Source organism: Idiotropiscis lumnitzeri, chromosome 14 (assembly GCF_059441095.1).
Source record: "Idiotropiscis lumnitzeri isolate Australia: NSW breed Sydney's pygmy pipehorse chromosome 14, RoL_Ilum_1.0, whole genome shotgun sequence".
NCBI lineage: Eukaryota > Metazoa > Chordata > Actinopteri > Syngnathiformes > Syngnathidae > Idiotropiscis > Idiotropiscis lumnitzeri.
In genome coordinates, this window is record NC_142404.1 from 7,724,257 (window position 1) to 7,744,128 (window position 19,872).

At 39.1% G+C, this 19,872-nt stretch overlaps 1 protein-coding gene across 10 annotated transcripts in view; it reads left to right on the forward strand.

Annotated features, from left to right (window-relative positions):
* The window catches only part of lmo7a (LIM domain 7a), a 59,806-nt gene that overhangs the window by 3,970 nt on the left and 35,964 nt on the right, over positions 1-19,872 (forward strand). For all 10 annotated transcript variants that reach the window (XR_015846486.1, XM_088315125.1, XM_088315129.1 and 7 more), the window contains exons 3-5: positions 4,829-4,899; positions 7,892-7,961; positions 16,067-16,173. Coding sequence is in view for 9 of the 10 variants with exons in the window: in XM_088315125.1 (XP_088171251.1) it covers positions 4,829-4,899; positions 7,892-7,961; positions 16,067-16,173 (248 nt within the window). In the remaining variant the exon portion in view is untranslated. The remainder of the gene's footprint in view (positions 1-4,828; positions 4,900-7,891; positions 7,962-16,066; positions 16,174-19,872) is intronic.

Here is a 19,872-nt window from a genome sequence, read left to right on the forward strand (position 1 = left end):
CCAGTAAAGATGAGATCAGTCGAGTTTTGATGTGTGCCCCCACATGACCCACAAAAATGAGTGTAAAACTGCTCTGTGTCATACTAACCACACGAGGTACAAAGCGATGCTAATAGTGTGGGTAATGAGTATATTACATAATGTATCTTTTTAAGACTTGCAAGACATTAAACATTCCATTAACCGGCAAATGCATTGTCAAAACATCTCCAACAGTGGATGAAAATATGGTTTTTGGCAGCCCTTTAATTTGTTCCACCAAAACAAACCCTCCTCACCTCTTTGTAATTTGTGGCCCCCGACGAATCGCCTTGCGTGACCCACGCTGTCTTATTGTTTGTCATACAGATTAGTCATTAGTGGACTCAACGTGGCGGCATTCAACTTGTGGCCCAGCGCAATTAGGCGCATGAGGACCTCACACAAGGCTACTCGCTGCTTTTACATGTTGATGTTTTAGCAACATGTACGTAGAGCCGTGTAATATTGGACTGGACTGGATTCGGATAATGCCCGAGTTGGACAGTGACGAACCATGACTGTGGACAGTGGATGGTGGGGGTGTGGTGCGCCTCAGTGGCCCGCATGAATAAACATTAACTGTGGTCACAGACTCGATTCCTGCGATTATTTGTGCTCAGCCCACATAACCTTATTGACTCGCTGATGGAATACAAGGACCAGCGTGTCGCATGTACCGACATCTAGTGGAGAGAGAAAGCTTTCTATTGCGTAGAATCACTTTTATTTAGTATTCATTTGCTTTAGGTAGTTGTCATTGGAGTTAATGTGGCAAGATGGAACCTAACTAGTGTTGCTTCAATGGCACTTTTCCACTGCACAGTACGGGCTTGTTTGGATGCCGGGGGCAGTCGGTTTCCGAGTTCCGCTGGAATCTGGGAAAGCCGTGCTGTATTGACCGCATCAGTTAGAGCTAGACACGCTTTCAAACAACAATGGAGGTGAGCGACACTCTGCTGAAGTGACTCCTTGGTAAGGAGACATTTTGTCCAAGAGGAGACTGAGGACAGCAAGAAAACGGGCGTTGAAGCAAAGTGAACACTGTGGAGTATGTCACAGAATTATACCACTGTGATACGGTAAGACAGTTTTCGGTGTGTGTAGTATTGTCAAATGATAGAATGCCATTCTTTCTCCTGTGAATTTGGAACTGTTTTTGTCTAATATTACAACTTTATTCTTTATTAAAACTTTTATATCTTTTGACTTAGTACTTGACGGTTTTCTTATTATGTCTCGTAAATATTCAACTTTTTTCTCGCAATATTCGGACTTTATTGTCAAATATTACAACTACAAATAAAATATTCATAAACTGCACCTCCGAACTGTGAGGTGGAAGTGATAACCAGTCGTGCCGCCCAATATTATTGTCATTAAAAAAAAAAAAAAAAAGGCACCAAGAATAGCCGCTGAAACAAAATGGAGACATGGCGTTAGGCTTTACACTGGTCTGATCGACAAATATTTTGCATTAAATGCAAAATCCATGCTTGGATATAACACGATATTACGTTAAATATATTGACTCATCTCTTGATCGGATCAGTGATCTACAAATTATTACTTCCTTACAAAGCTAAGAAACAGTCATTGGGTCTCCGTTTGACAAATTCAAATTTTACAACTTTGCATTTGTACCCAGCCTTTTAACACTAAATTACATTTGACATTTTCAGTGAGAGCCCTGATGGAGAACAATTGTTGCTGTTACTTGTAGAAATCCACCAAGCTTCATCTTCAACATGTCGTGGGCATAGGGGAGGAAAAAGTCATCACGAGACTCATTCAGCACATTCTTGAGGGGAGCGCGGGCTTTGGATGTTTTGCCGCTAGGATTTCAAAATCTCTGCTGCTGCTCTTTCACCACCCCCGTTAAATCAGAGCTGCGCCGTGTTGATGCAGTTGAGAGTTTTTATCTCACACACCTGACACTGACAGCTAAGCTGGAGTGGATGTTAAATGTCTCTAATGATGACAATTAGTGTGCACAAAGATTAAGAGTTTGGGTGAGCCCTCCGGCCCTCCTGATTCAGCCCAGTTAACCTTTTGATGACGTTTCATCAGGCAATGCTGCAGAAAGGAGTGTACTTTACACGGGAGGAGCAAACACAGTAATCGGGTGTGGTCGTAATGTACACTAAAATATTTTTACAAAATTGATACGCAAACCTGTTTTGCGTCATGTGAAAAATGTATGTATACAAAGGTAATCTACATATTTTAACATATATTTTATTAGTTCTTTCTTTTAATTATAACTTGTATTGATTCATCATCAGTTTTTTTTTTCTCATGCTATTTTGGATGTAGCTCTAACTTGAACTAACTTTACAACTTTATTCTCCTAACCTGAAATTTTAGTTGTAATTTTTTTTTAAATTTTTTCTTCTTCTTGTAATTGGCCTTGAATTGCATTAAAATGTTATTGTGAGTTTTTGACTTTTTATTATTTCTTTTTATCCTATTTTTGCCACTAATATTGCCACCTAATCCATGTTAAACTACTTCTTCTTTCTTTGAAAATTGTCTTTATTCTCGAAACCTTCCAGTTTTTTTTCTCGTAATATTCCAACTTTCTGCTTGTCAAATTCACATATTTTTGTAATGATCTGAATTAATTTTAAAATTTGTCATTTTTTTCCCCCCGAACAATGAGACTAAATTCTCACTAAGTTTCTCATCCTCCTCATAAAGTCAACATTAGTTTAAGTTGAGTTAAAAGCAGATTCTGCTTTCGCTGACATTAAACAGTAGGGGGCAGGATTTCAAATGTCCCACACCACACAAAACACACGTACAAGCGTGCACTCATACACGCGCGCACAAATGCACATTTAATTGTCTGTGCTAATATTTGTGTCTATTTAGTCATTTCAGCATTTGCTTTTCTCATCTTCATCTGTCAAAGCCTGCACCATGTTGCTTGGAACTATGTTTATGAGAGTTCAAGTTACAGAGGGTGTGTTTGGAGGTGTAACAACGCATTTTTTTTGTTTTGTTTGAAAATCGGCACGGTGTACAGAAATCGGATCCCCAGGTAATTTGCACGCTCTTCAAACAAGAAAGGCGGTAGATTGGACCATCATTAACGCTTTTGTATCCTTGTGAGGGAATGGGACACAAAAGCCGTAATACGAGGAATCATCAAAACCAACCAGTGTGGTCGGCACGACCCGTTCAACTTGTTTAGTCACCTGCCACGCCTCTTTGCTTTATGGCGGTGAATATACTGTATGTTAACCTCAATTGAAAATTCGTCCATTTTTAATTTGACCTCATCTGCCTGTTACTTCCTGTCACTCTATAAAATTAGAATGGCTTTAAAAAAAATAAGCAGTCATCTCGTAGCTGTTATTATATATCGTAAAGATAAAAAAAGAAAAGTAGTCTCCTAAAAATATGATGACAATGGCAACCGCACTGCACTTCCTGAGCCAAGCAGAGTCAGTTTACAACCTGGTTGGCTTTTCTTTTACTGTCAAGAGAGACGTTGGAGGATCAAGTGATGCGGATGAATATTTAGAAAAATGTCACCCCGAAAAGTTGAACTGTTTCCGTTTGCAGCCGACTTGATTTCCATCCAATGGAAGTGGCTGTTCTCATTCTGCTTAAATTCAGGAGAGGGACTCGTCCTACATGGCGAAAGCATAACGGACTCCGCATTGGAGTTCATGAAGGAGTGTTTATAACGATCTCCAAGAATATCTTGTGGATGATGTAAAGTTGTCCGCTGTAGAGTGGGACCTTAAAAACAGTCTTCAACCCTCAATTTTGTGTCTCTGTGGCCTGATTTTGTCTGGTATAAAAGTCTAAACCAAACGATCAAGTGTGTGTGTACGAGAAATCACCCTCACTCCACCGGAACGCCAAGCGAGGTGCAGCGCAATCTGACAAATTCCCAAATACCCCCGCATGAAAATGTAGATGCAGCAGTTTTTACACATACGCCTGTCTACAAAAATAGGGCCCATAATGTTTTATGAATGAAGTCTTGCTTATCTTGTCTTTTGGTCTTTAATTCTTATTTTCCTCCATTGTACCCCAAGTGACCAGCACACAATTTTGAGGGAGCAGCTCATTAATCCATTTACAATTTAGTCTGCAAACCAATCCAATGAACGTCAGCGGGAGAATTTAAGAGATTTGTACGTGTTTTCAATATGATTGAAATGAGTGGGCCATTAATCACAGTATGCAAAATAGTGTCGGATCTGATTGGCTGCTCACGTCATCTGGGATAGGCTCCAGCATCCTGCGACCCTCAACAGGATAGATGATTTGAAAAATCGATGGATGGATGTTGCATGAACGGAGTCATCATGTGCCGCGAATAAAGTCCCAATGTTGCAAGAATAAAGTTGTGCTATGTCAACATTACAAGCAAAAGTCAAAATGTTATGATACAAACCTGAAATAGATATTTGATATATTTTTAGGGGGGTCTCTGTGACCCTGGACAGGATAAATGGTATAGAAATGGTTGGATGTAACAACATGATGCACCCTTTGCCGTGTTCATGCAGCATTCCAGACATTCCGTTTACTTGCGGCCTGGGAATTAACAGTCTGGTTGTGAGGAGGATTGAGAGCACCTCGAGGAGCACCTGAAGTTGCTCCGCTCTGCTCCAAAGCCGCTGTGTAGGAACGCCGGAGGAAATACCTCGGGCTTCCTCTCCTACTGTTCTCCACATCCTACCTTTCTTTTCCCCCCACCGTCACTCCCATCGTGGCCGCATACCAGCACCTCCTCTTCCCAGCCTGCACTTGTACACTCCTAACTTGTTTCTCTTCCTTTTTTTCCCAGGCAGTCACCAAGAAAACATTTAAGGGCAAAGACTTCCGATCGGCTCTGGAGAATGGAGTTCTGCTGTGCGAGTAAGTACGAGTCTTTTTCGTTTCTCCTCTCTCGGGTATCTGGTGTGACTGATGTTTCCCAGACGGACCCCTTGCTACTCCACATCTACCGACTCCTCTCTCGTTACTCACCTTCCAACCAGCAAACCTCTGCTTCAAGGGTGCACAACAGAGGATGCGCAGTGGCCTTATTCCATGTTGTTGCTTTTTTTTCTGTCATAGGTTTTAACACTAACCTTCTGCTGTGTGAAGTCATAGAACTGTCTTTTAGTTTTCATATTGTAAAATCGAGAAAAAAAAAGAAAAACTATTCATGCAGATTGCACTGGCATATTGCTGGTGGCCTATATACATATACAGTTGGTCATTTCAAGATTTGCATAGTCCACTGAAATCCAATAATAACACTTCATGAAAAAAAAACTACGCATCGACAACTTTTCTGGTTGTCTTCTTCGTTTTTATCTGTAAAACGTCTGAATATTACCATAAAATAAATTACAATCTCATCTAAATCATTAAGGCAAGGATACACCGCAAATGAGAATGGTGGATGTCGTTGGATTTCATTTATAAATATGACAACAGCCTGCGACATTCCTTCTGAATCATTGTAGAAATCAATTAATTGAAGGAATTATAAACCATATCATCTTGAAAATATTTTAATAGCACCCTTGTCACCGTGATGTGGAAGGTTAACAAGAGACGGACGATCGGGTGTGCAAGGGGTCCTCCAATTGTCCACGTGACATTCACGGCCAACTACATCATCCACAAGGCAGGTTTTGCAGTTTACCTTGCAACATCGTGCGCGGACTTCTGTTTTCACAGTGTCACGCACAGCATACTCTGGCGTACTGTCTCCAGGAGGATTTTAATGTTAACGAAGGATGGCACTTGGATTGGCATTGGATTGAAGGTGCAAATGCCATGTTATGCCCAATTATGCCTGTGCAGTTTAACAAAATCCCCAAAGAACGAAAGAAAAGTACACCCATTCGCACAGTTTGGCGGCGCTTTGTGGTAAACTTCTGCTCGGAGTAAAAATAGGGCCCATAATGTTGCAGGAGAACATTTCTGGAAACCGTGACAGCATTTTGAGGATAAAAACAAATAATTTCATCACATCAATTGAAAAAAATGTCATAATAATAATAAAGTCATAATATACAATATGACACTATCTAAAGAAAAACAAGTATATCTAACCTCTTGTTTGTCCATGAGGCATAATATGAGAGTAAAATCTCAAGTTGCGTGACATTTACTCTTATATCATTAGAAAACGGATTTTGTAGAATATAGCATAATAGTATGGTAATTAATTGCAATATTAAATGAATGATGTCCATTTAAAAAAAAAAAAAAAGAAAACAAAAAAAAATTATTTCAAGAAAAGTCTTCTGAGTACGTGAACAAAATAAACTAGAATATTCAGAAAAAAATCCATGACACAATATTGTATATTGCTAAATATTTTCCTTCATTTCTGACTTTGTAATACATTCATTTTAATGAGAAAAATTCAGTACTACACAAGTTGTATCGATAAATATATAAAATCTGAACACATTTTAGGGAAATTGTTCTGGATTTTATTCCTTTTAAGTCGTAATTTTTTATTGTTCAATGCTGCGGTCTTTTAGCAGTTTTAGCTCAAAGAACAATCCATCAAAGACACCCGTGCTGTGTTTTGTCAGCATGAGGAAAAGGGAGGATGAAGGTTAAATCACTTTCACACTCACAAAAAAAAAAATAAACCTCCTCAACTGCTTCTATTGTGTGCTGCTGGTTATCGAAGGAAAAGGGCTCACCAACACGATTGTTTCCTACTCAGCTTCCACTTTGTTATCTGATCCAAATGGCATCAACTTTCTATTGTATGACAAACTTCAAGCCACATTCCTCATTCTTGCGCATACGTGATGCTGGCGCATTCAACAACACAGAGTGAGACTCTTTTTCTTAGGGCAGGGATGGGCAACTGACAGCCCATAGGCCTTTGGGGGCCGCCGGTTGCCAGCAGTGGCACTGAGTGTGCCCTTGATTAATTAGAAAAAAAAATAAAATAAAATAAAAAAATTTTGGGAGGAGAAGCTTTTAAGCATCGGACCCCCGAATACTCATGTTTCGGCAACAACAAATTCACTTTTTCATGAAAATTTTTTCAAGATTTAAAAAATGTTTTTTTTTTTTTTTAATGGGCAGGGGTGGGGGTAGTGGGGGGTCTTTTCTGGGGGTTGGAATCTTTTTTAATGTTAATTATACACAGGTTTTCATTATTCACGGACCAGCCCTTTCTCTATCCTCTGCGAGTAGCAGGGTTCCATTGCATCATTGTTTCAAGTTGTAAAATCACCATTCACCACTTGATGGCAGTCATGTCTTCGCTCTTGCACCAGGTCTTATGCTGCCCTATATTACAATATTAGTAGGCCTAATAATTTTTTGCTGATTTAGAATGACATAGAGGACAAACATAGTACCTAAATAATATTAAATATAATAAAAATATAAATATTAAATAATAACTAATGCAACAAAAACTCCAGTACTCGCAGCAATATAAATTCATGGTGGGCCATATTACAGAACAGGGCTGTTGGAGGCCCATTGGAAATCCCTGTTTGAGAGCCTCACTGAGCTGAAATAAAAAACAACAGCAAGAAAACTGACTGGAATCTTTGTTCGGCTTTGGAGGTCAACTGAGTGTGAAATGGCATTTTTACTTTTAGCCTTAGTCTCACGCGATCTGCTGGAATCTCATGCAAAAGTAAAACATTATAAAGCTACGAAGGGCCTACTCTGTAAGTCATTTTTCTCCGAGTGCTGTGTAGCAGGTCCAGCTTGTTTACATGGTGTTGCAGAACTGCCACTGACTAAACCATATCCAGGTGGCCACCATTAAACATTGTCGTAAACACAGCGGGGATTTGCAAAGCTTTTTGTTAATTCACTGTAACTTGGAGTAGACTAGCAGATGACTTGTGTGTCGTTCTCTCTCTTCCAGCGTGATCAACAAGATCAAGCCAGGCATCATCAAGAGGGTCAACAGGCTGCCAACGCCAATCGCTGGTCTGGTAAGACTCGTTTGCTTGTTTTGTCTGAATGTGACAGAGGAAAGGTCACAGTTAATTATAGAGCTGCAGAGTGCGCTAATTATAATAGCCAGCATTTGTTCACCTTTGGAAGTAGCATTGTTGCTCTTACAGAAGCCCCTTTCTCGCTGCTCAAAAAAGCGACCACTTTTCTGCTTTTTTTCGTTCTATGTTGTTGTTCCGTATGAAACGGCACAGAAACGGAAAGGGTGATAAAATTGCCCCATGATTTCTTCACCTTTAATTCCATGTTGTAAAGGAAGGCCTTTCACACTGCTTTGAATAGATGCCATTTTTCTTTGTGGCATTCTCTGCTTTTTGTTTGTGTGAACTGCTGAAAAAATGTGGCCCAGAGGTAAAATATAGCAATATCCTTACCTCAGACCCATAACAGAAGCCTCTGACAAGTTTTCTTGCTTTTTGCGGTTCTGTGTAAATGGCACTAACACCAAAAAGCGTGATTAAAATGATGGAAGGTAGTATAACTGGTGCAACAGAAACCACTTAAACATGGCGTTGTTTTGTTGCATCACTTTTTTTGTATGTTCGCTGCACACAGAGAAACCATCTCAAGTATCACACAGTGTGCTGAGTTCGGCTACTAGTTTTCATCAGAGGTCGACCGTCTTGCACTGGTTTAGCTGGAATTCAAGATTTTAATTGCTGGTCTACAGTGTCACAAAATAACAGACGTATTAGCCAATCAAAAATACACTAACATACAAAAAAGTGTTGTCGTTACTGCGGCAATGCTGAACCATTTCGATAGTGTATACAACCAGGTATTGTGTCTTACAATATATATAGTGTATAATATAATAATAATCATAATAATAATAACAATATAATATAACTTGACATAATAGAGTGCCAGCAATATCAGAATTTGCAATATGAAATGGTTTGTTTCTGTATCTGTCCAACAGCTCTTGAAAATTTTGTTGCAATCTGTTATCAGTAACCCTGTCAACATGCACATAAACACATAGTGGCGGTAAAAATGTAACTTGTCCTTGCCTGGTATCATTGATTGGCCTGAGATGAAGTCATCTGCATGCTATTTTATTCTAGATTGATTCGCAAAAGACCCATAGACACAACTATGTGTTTACAAGCAGTTAAAAGGTCCGTTTTTCATATTGTAGTGAACACCTGCTATTTGTGAGCAGGAGAGACAAATTTGTAAAAAATTATCAAAAAATTTTCACCCATCCAAAAAGGTCTGTAATTAGCCTAAATATACCACAAGATGGCGGTAAAGCACTTTTTTTTCTATTAGACAAGGCTATGGTTTGACTAAATAATGAGCCACCTTTCAACTCAACACCAAAAGGCCACAAAAGGCTGCCGCAGAAATATTTTTCTACTGAGCACAAAAACGGTGAATAGGTACATTTTTTGGCAAATAATGGAAGATAGGTTCCCAAATCAGCAAAAAATGTTAAACACAAAATTTTAAAAAGATGTTATGTTTGTTAACATTTTGCTCAATTTCTCCTCAAGAGTAAACCTTTCTCGGCTTGACAATGTATAGATGTGATCTGCTTCTAGAGAGTGGCTTGGCTGGTATTTTGAGGAGTGTCTGCATACAAGTTCATGGAAATAGAGGCTGGAAAGGTGCCTTAAACCCACCCGTTACAAAGCTCTCTCTTGTGGGATTAATTGAATCCAGCTGCTTAGTACAATTTTAGAGATCCCCCAACACACGCGCACATACACGCACATAAGCACCCACACAAACACAAATTCACGTGATCCGAGTCAATCAACATGTTGGGCAGTGCAAGCAACACACTGGATACGAAGAGTAAATTAGACCACAAATTGAAGAGAGATTTCAGTCAAACCTGTTCGATTTCAACTCAGTGAACATCGGATAGGGGACTTTCCTTTTCATGTGGCTTTTTTTTGTGCTGCTACCACAAGAGTACCGGTAAAGGCAAATTGAAAAGAAATTGTGACGATAACCGTAGAACCAGAAGTTCAAACTGCCACTTTGTTACTCCAGTAAATCTCTCGAGAGTTGAGTTCAGTAAGCATCAGAATGATCTCCACTAATATGTTGTGCTTGTTAAATGATTGCTTGAATGTTGTTAAACTAGATTTCATCCATATTAAAACAACTTTTAGCCCTCATGTTTTACATATTGATAATCACAGTTAATTAACACATCATCAAAAGCTGAGTAATTTTAACAAAATTTTACACTTAAGTGTATCTGCACCATTCTGACAATTATGAAAAAGCATTTCCTGCACCTTTCCCACACAGGCCACGCCATCTGAGGCAAAGTATCCTGCTGGATCCGCTACGGTATTTTCCGAGACTTGGACCACAAAACATTTGAAATCTACCCGGTCATAAATTGTGCAGTGAATGCACAGGAAAACTCCCGCCTGTCCGGCAGCTATTGCTTACCGCTAACCACACAGAGAAAAGACCAGTGTCCTTCCAAGCAAACATGACTCACTCACCCACACTCTGCTGGCAGAATAGCATCCTTAGGAGGACTATGGATGCACTAAGTCTGTGTTTTTTTAAGTATGAGAAAGGTAGACAAGGTACAAAAGTTCTGACATACTCTCCGAGAGCTGAGACCTGCATTGCTTTTAATGGCCCGCAGGGGGAGACTTGCAGAAAAAATGGTTCACAAGTCCCAAACTGTGGTGCAGTTTGCAAAAATTCACAGCATTCACTGATCTAAAATTCAAAATACTGAAATTATGTGATTTTCTTGCAATTCTTTAAAAAAAATCATCATCATAATGAAACCAGAACAAATAGGGGCTGCAAATTAAATAAAAAAAAAATTAAGAACATATAAGAAAAGAACAATGACAATCTTGTAATTTTTTGCCCCCTCTTAAAAAAAAGATCACAGTGAAGAAAAAAAATATGGTAGCATAATAATACTTTCCAAAATACAAGAGAAAAAGATTGTGTATATTTTTTATTTCCCCCCCCTCTTCTTTAAAAAAATATAACTTACTTAAAAAGGAAAAAAACTTTTTTGGGGGGGTCTGTATATTTATTTCCTAAAAAAAGAATATGCAAGAAAAAGACAATTTTGTTGAAATACCCTGCTTCTATAACAGCAACAACAACAAATTCATACACAAAAAAATTTTGGCTGGCTGGGAATTAAATTCCACAATAACCAAAATAAACACCAAAAAAAGGAAAGTGTTGTTGTGTTTTTTTTAATGTCCCATTTAAACAGAAAAAATAAAAAAATAATCAACACAGTGATGCTCAAAATAAACATTTTTGGATCGCAGTTCAATTCCCCCAAATTAAGTAAATAAATACAACAACTAAGATGATGACATACTATCATCTTTGTGTTTCGTGAAAGTTCTTCTCGTCTAGATGAAATTCGTGCTGCAGTGTTGGAAGAACAAAAACCTCCATAAAGGAAAGAGTAAAAGAAAAAAAAACTCTGGTTTTGCAGAAAATTTAGCAACATTGGCCGCTGAGACAAATTCCTTTGGTTTTCTTTTGGGAAATCTTCCCAAGTCAGCTGTCGGGTGTTGTTGTTGCTGAAGAAACAGTGAGCTGTGGCTTGGGCTGCGGTACCGTTGTGAAGCGGGCCCGTGTTTAGATTTGCTTGGTGAAGGGATGGACCAGCTCGGATTGAATATGATGGATTCCAGATTCCAGGTTTGATCCCCAATTTCCCCTCCATCCCGTCCAAATCATCCACAAACCCTCATTTGGTCCGGATGCTGCGTCATTGCTGTGGAAATGAACTGTTTACGTTGAATCGCTGTCATGGAAACATGCACCATCATAATTAAAGGAACAAACTGGTCAAAATGTATTTTCCAAAATTTGATTAGTCAGTGTGTATGTACGTAAAAATGACATTAGAACAAATTTTCCGATGAGTGGTGTTGGCGTACATAAATTTTGGTGACAATCATTCGCAATTTTTTTTCAACGAGTGAATGTTGCCCCTCTGCAAGGCAAATCTGGACAGGCAACCTTACGACATGACTATCATCCAAAATATTGCAAGTTTTATTGGAATATTCTCCGAGAGCGATTATCACATGTCTACACTTGCACGTATAAATTTGGTGATAATTGTTTATGTTTTACGAGCGTAGAGTTGTGATAGACGTCTCGCATTGGAGGCACGCAGGCTGACTGCATTGCCAGCCATTGCGCTGTTAATGTTTCTTTCCCGTGTCCTCGTTCTCCTAGGAAGAACAAGAAACTTACCGGTTGCAGTAATATCTCAATTATGGGAATACTTGATGAGGCCAGACGGCATTTTTATAGCACGACAGATTAGTAAACATGTTCGAAATTAACAGTATAATGTATGCATACTTAATTGGCTTACACCATTTTTCAGAAGAATAAATGGCATTGATGTTTGCATTTTTAATCCTTATACAAATTGACTAATCAAATGCTGAAAAACAAATCTGGATTGGTCTGTTCCTTTCATCACCGCAGAAGAGAAACACAAGATTATTGTAATGCTACTATAATTAAGTTAGACAGAGTCAGTTCCCTAGTTGAATTCACTTGCGATTTTTTTCATTGGTAAGAATCAAAACAGAAACTGGAACTGGATGATTGTGCTTGATGCATTCCGGCCTCCTTGTCGAACACAAACATTTAACCGTCATTGAAGCCATTACTTGTGTCAACGACAGACACCTGACCACAGCATGTTCTCATGCAGAGAGAATATTTAAAGAATCTGAACTATGCAGGCTGCTATTTTAATAGCATTGAAGGCTTGAGTTCACTTGAGGGTAATTGCAGCGTATGGCCATCTTTGACCCAAAACTGCTGCTGGAGAAAAGAGAAAGTCAACCACAATGTGACCAATGCATTTTGTAATGGACCCAACACAATCGGTCTGCAAATTCTGCATGTCACTAAAAAAAGGCCACTTCAAGTCTGCGTGAAAAGGATTTAGAGGCCGTCGGATGGACACGGCATATTTATCAGGATTAAAAGCAGGCACGTGGCAGTGTGGCATTCCGAAGACGGCGTTATTGCAAAGCTGCCAGTGTGCCAGTAATGAAATTCTCTGTTATTCTCTGTTGCGTTCATTAACTACAGTTCGAATAACGAATGTGGACAATTACAATGTCTGTGAAAATTGCAAAACAATTAAAGGCCATTTAGGAAAACTACAGAAAATTCGGCATGGTATTGGTAAGCTATTTGAGCCAATAATGTGCTGTTGGAGAAACGGCATTAAATAAATGTTGTAAAATGACACATTGACTTACGAGAGATCCAAGTTACGAGATGTTTGAGATGTGAGAGATATGAGATACGCTCTGACTAATTTTTTTGCTTTAACGTCCGAGAAAAATGTGAGCGCTTAGCTGTTTGCAGCAACATAAACTCACTTTACTTCACAACAAGAAAAATTTGACAATATACAGTAATACAATAAAACCGACATAGAAAAAGAAAATACATAAACAAATAAAACAACAAATTAGAATAATAAAAAAAGTGACATTGCAGTAATGATACATTGACTAATGTTAATTATCAATTATTAATTCATTCTAAACCTTGATGGCAAGGCAGTTTGAATCTCTTGCTGTCCGCTGTCAAAATGTCCTTGGGACTGAACCCGAAATTGCCTTGTAAATGACAAACTATTACCTTACCTCGTTAAACAAAAAAAAAAAAAACTAGATAAATGTATTGGTAATAAGGTCAATTTTTCTGAATCCTTGACAGCAAACTGCTTCAGTTTTCTGTCTATGTTCACTGAGGATCTTTTTTTGCGCTCCTCACACAACCCAGGAATCAAACCTGCGACATACTTGCACTCGGGCGCTGTCCGGGCAGTCATTTCAGTTAATCAGTCAGGCAACATTCTGGAGATGAGCTGAAGAAGGCGAGGTGAAAAAACACCTTAATTAGTTTGTGCATGTGAACTATGTTTGATATGAAGCAGGAGTAGTAAACCTACGGCCCGTGGGCCACACACGGCCCACAACAGGCCGTGCAATTCTAACAACAAAAATGGAGACTATAATAAACACACACAAGTATGTTAGCTTCCCCTGTTGCTCGGAGAATGCATTATTGCTTGCCACACTTTGCTGCAGCACTCTGTTTTCTAGCTGCCCTCAATCTCCTCTTGGATAATATGTGTCTTCTTACTAAGAAGTAAATAAAGCAGTCACCCATTTCCTTCCATTGTTGTCTTCGTTAGAATGTCTCTTTCCGACTGATACGGTCGTTGATATGACAAAAATAAACAAACATGAACATTTACTTACACTGTTGCTCTGAAGTGTGCCACAAAGTCGAGCGGTCCAAGGTTCAAATGTGTGCTCAGGCCTTCCTGTTTTCAGTTTGCATGTCCTTCCCATGCTTGCCTGGCTTTTCTGTGGGTGCTCCGGCTTCCTCCCACTTTCCAAAAGCATACATGTTCGTTTCCTGTGTATTGTGGTGTTCTTGCGATGTCCAGCCCACGCCGCTCACTCACCGCACCACCGACTTTGAAGTCACATGCTCTGACCGTCAACCTAAAAGTTTGGGCTTGTTCACTCAGTGGCCAGCACACTCTTTGACGGTTTCAAAGAGTGAGGTTATAATAACGTACATGAGCGGAGCACAAGGGGGCACCTACACCCACACCCTGAAAACCTTTCTCCCAATCCGGGTTCCGGTACCAATAATATGGTTTTCTGCGTCATCCAACCCACATCACTCAGGCTTCTAATTCAGCAGCCAGCGCACTCTTTGAAGGCTCTGAGAAGTGAGGTTTTGGACATGCACTATAGAAAATGAATGGATGAAAAAAAATCCCAAACTAATGCAAGACATAAAGTCCATAAATGTCATAATAGATATGTTTGATCATCGCATCATAAATTTAATATGGCCCTTCGAGTACCAAACTCAAATGGTATACCACCCCTGTGTTAAAGGCAAATGTCGAGATCTTTATTTTGTTGGTATCCTTTAATTTTAGGTATTAATAATTGGGTAGCATAATTATTACACAGACAGAATGGTTAGGTAATTGGCATGTGGGCAAGCACTGGGGCTTGTGGATCCAGCATGTTTTAAAATATAGAAACTACCCAGCAATTATACCCGACCATGATGATGTCATCCACGTCCTCACTTGGAAGTCACTTTTGGTCTGTGGGAATTGTATAATATTGCACATTTCCATGTCAAATCACTGACGAGCCTCACTAATGCTAATATATCCACTCGTATGTTGTGGTTACCATCTCCAAAACAAGTCGCCGCCTCAAATTCCACAGGTGTGTAAGTCTGGTTGTCCCGAAGGAGTTCAGAACACTAAGAGAGAAAAGCTTCCATACAACCAACAATATAATTTAAATCAATCAAAAAGTGATATTAACAACATAATGAAATGTTATTTATTTATTTATGTATTTTATTTTTTTTCATTTATTTATGTGTTTTAATTAGGTACTTTTAAAACAAAAACAAATTCAAAACATTCTCCTACACCACCACAGATTAAATAAATTTAAAAAAACCATTATATTAAAATAATAATAGAGCGATAATATCTTTCTTTTTAATGATAATCAATCATTTCATTCCTTAACATTATTAGAACAATTCCCCAAAGTTGATCGAATGTCACAGTGGTATTAGGTGAGTTTCTATCAACTCACATCTCCTAGCAACCATGCCCAAAAATAGGCCGCTGCCCCTCAGATTCCACAGCAAGGGTGTGAGGAGGAGGAGGAGACCAAACATAGAGCTTGTGACGTCACACTTCCTCATTTTAGCATTTCTAGCCACACCCCAGCCTTGCCCACAGGTGGCGTTCGTGCTGTCAGTCAGCTCATGTCACACGCTGCCACCCCTCCCTCAACTCCGCTGCATGCTTGTTATGCACACACACTCACACGCGCTTGCACGCGCTTGCACGCGCACACACGCTCCTCCCTGCCTGCCTGCCTGCGCGATATGAACTTTGGAAGCAAAGAGTCGCAGGCTGCGTCGCCAGTGCTGCTTGAGTGTTCTTAAGTGATTCTTTTTTTTTTTTTTTGCTTGGTGGTGGTGGACAGCCCTCATCTGTGCTCTCTTGTTCTCATCCATCCAGGACAACATTAACGTCTTCCTCAAAGCCTGCCTCAAGATCGGACTCAAGGAGGCACAGCTCTTCCACCCCGGAGACCTCCAAGACTTGTCGTCAAGAGTCACAGTCAAGTAGGTGGCTCACTTCTGCTTGTATCTTTATTGTTTTTTTTTTGTTTTGTTTTGCTTCGTGTATGAATGAGACTTTTTGAATGTAGTTCCACACTGTTGGACTCTCGCAGCACATGTTCATGTTATTCATTACAACTGGCGTCATTGCCCTTTGGCTCTTGGAAGAATAGCCTTAAAATTACTTAACCATTTTCCGCAAACATCTTAACAGGAGGAACCCAATTATTGTTCCACTATTTTTTAAAATCTACTATTTGTGTGGCCAATTATTTAGTTGTGCAAAAATCTCAAAATTCTAGCAAAACATACTTAATATGTTGTTATTTGTTCGCAAGATAATGTTAAAACAACTCCTTAGCAATGGGGCATGGAAGGGTTATTAAAAACAAAGAAAGCAATTTCCTATAAATGTTACTGAGGGTTTGGTGCATCTCAGATTACTCAGATAAAGGAGCAAATCCAGATTATTATGATTTTTTTATTATTATTTTTCAAATTTGTTGGTGAACTACATGAATCTTAAATTAAGAATCAAGTGAATGATGGCATATTCAGGAGGTGAGTCTAATTTTGCAGTTATTTTTTACATAGCAAAAAAATCCTTAACTGCTAACCCACAGTGGTTGACTGGTTAGCACTATGGCCTTTAAGTGCAGAGGTCGTGGGATCCTTCCTGTATGGAAGTTCTCCCCGTACCTGCCTGGGTTTTCTCCGGGTAATCCGGTTTCCTCCCACACTCCAAAAACATGCATGGTCGGTTGATCAAACACTTTAAATTGGCCCCAGGTGTGAGAGTGAGAGCGGATGGTTGTTTGTCTTTGTGTGCCCTGCGATTGGCTGGCAACCAGTTCAGGGTGTACATTGCCTACTGCCCAAAGACAGCTGGGATAAGCTCCAGCACTCCAGCGACCCTCGTGAGGAGAAGCTAATGGATAAAGGATGGATGGTAAGCCACTTTAGCGCGGGAAAGAAAAAAATTGCAATTTGCCTATGATCCTGCAATATTTGTCCCCATATTTATAACTTTGCAAGAATGTTCTTAATTGGCCTTAAATGTAATAATTAATACAATAATAGTAATATCGTTTTTTTAATCAATATTTTTCTAAGTTTTTGGCAGAAGTATTTGGAAAAAAATACTAACCTGGAATACTGATTTTTTGATTTTGCTCTGCCAAGATTTGTTTACATCGCAAGACTTTTTCCAGCGTTTTCCTTCATTCCAAATAATAATTGTTTGACCTTGATCTGCGCTGTAATGCATATAATTGTGTGGGCCCAGGAATACCCAATTGAATATTTTTTTCCCTCATATGAAACAAACCTGAATATTAATTTCTGATTGAAAATCACAAAAATATTTTAATGACAAAAAAAAAAAAGGCTTATGATGCATCTGTTTGAATACAAACAATTTGGTGCTGCTCCAAATTGAGGTTGTTTGGCTTTGACGGAGTGCCATTGTAGTTTGACATGTATTTTCATGTTGAAACTATGTGTTTTCGATGAAGTATGAATCATTGATGCAGTTTCTGGCGTGTTTTGATTCTGTCACTCCCTTTGGTTGGACGTAATTCAGTTGAGAGGAATAAAAATGAGGCCTTCACCTGTGTTGTAGATAATGTACAGTAATATTGGCAAGTGGATGACATTTCGACACTGTTTGTTGTAGTTTCGGTTGTGTGGCCAGCGGAGCGGCATGTTGAACAACCTGTTCGCTTTTTGCACCCTGGTGAGCGTGCAGGATTGAGCTGACTAGGTTGGGCATGCTTTTGAGAGGTGTATGGTACAAGTGCTGAACAAGCATTATTAACAATTTGGTTTGCTTGATAGCATCATACAGCCAATGCCTTGTATTTATGTAAATGCTGTATATGTGTTTCTCTTTATAGATATGTACAGTAGGACTGCCACAAACAATTTTTTTGGTAGTCGACTAAACAACAGTATTTGCGATTAGTCGACTAATCGGATCGAATGTAAATTGCGGCATGTTGCACTAGCAAGCAACTACTCTTATAAAACCATAATTTGTTGACATCTTGATTCTTTATGTATGGACAAATTCGTGAGATGATACAACATTCAACTTTGATTAAACTGTGATGCTTCTGCCTGTAGTTCTGAGATGTTCATAAATGATGGTGCAGTATAAATTGAAGGGCTTGAGTTTTGGCTGCAATTGTATCGTATGTTTTAAAATGAAATCAAAACTATACACTCGGCGGAGTTGCACCAATCCAATGCAACTATCTATAAATACTTGTTAACAAATTTCACTCTTCTTTGACACCAAGCATTTCTTTCTAGACGGTAGTGAAATCAGTTTAGTGAGTAGTTTTTGTTTGTACTATAACATAATCTATTCTAGCAAACTTAATTATGTGTTTTATTGTTATGTGATGCCAATGAGGGTTTGTGCAAAATATGTCTCTTTTTGTTACTTTGAGTACTGAAATTTCCCAGTTCATCAACGTATCACTCAGTTTGCGAGACATCGTTCAGCTTGAATGTCAAACACGGCATTCACACACTGTTTTGGTTGTGAAAAACGTGAGTTTGCTGCCAAATGCCTCCTTCATCCATATTAGATGCTACAATATGCGAATGTAGCAAAAAAGACGTTTGTGTACGTCAAGCACAGAGCGTAACTGCTGTGTGTGAGTGTGCTAACTAGAGCTAGTTTGCAGACACAACAGAACGTGTCAGATGAGAGGAGAGAGATAATATACATACACACATGTACAAATAAATAAAAAAAACTTCTGCATATATCATTTTTCACAATATACCTTTGATGTTATTGCAGCCTTTCCCCAACGATAACTTTCTGCCACTACTGATTGGACTGGATTGAATACCATTTAAATTCAGTGGTACAACAGCGCCTGCATGCTTTTTAGTATTTGTGAATTTAATGGGGCTGTTATTTCCCCAGTTCTAATGTTGTGGGCAGATTTCTTTTTAGTTTTGTGTGGAAGTAAAACTTAGTCTTAAAAAACACCTATGACCTTGTGGCCTTGGTGTATTGTAATGGTGCTCATTCTGTCACTGAACTCTTTGCCACAGGCACTTTCCTGCAAACCCAGCTCCGCCCCCCCCCCCCCCCCCCCCATGATCCATTCTGGGCTGGATTAGCCATGCCTGTTTGATGCCAAAAGTGATGTTGAAAGCACATAAGACACAGAGATCAACTGTACGCACACTAAACAAACAAATCTGCCACCACGTTATCGAGTCACACCCTCCAAGCCAACAATGGTGCCCTATGATACAATATGATATCAGTGCGTCAAACATTTCTTTATGGAGCTTTGAAATGAGTCATAAACCTGCCGTTTATCTTCTTGGCCACTTCCGCCATTGCCGTTTATGTTGCATGTCTTACTTTCTTTGATAATAAGTGCACAATACTGTACATCAAAGGTGTTCGTTGTGACGGAGGTATTTATTGTTTTATGTTTTGGGGAGACGGATCTAAGAGGAAAGTAGTACGCTGATAGGACAAGAAAGACATGAAACTTGTATTCTATTAAAAAAGCTCCATATTGTTGGATATTTACCTTAAAGTATTTACTCAAATAGTGTCCGCCCCTGTAATAAAGTCTGTTTCATAATATTTGTACAAACGTATTTCTACACCTATCCTTTGGGGATATATTTAAGTTTAACAAAGCATCTTTATTTAAATATAGAAAA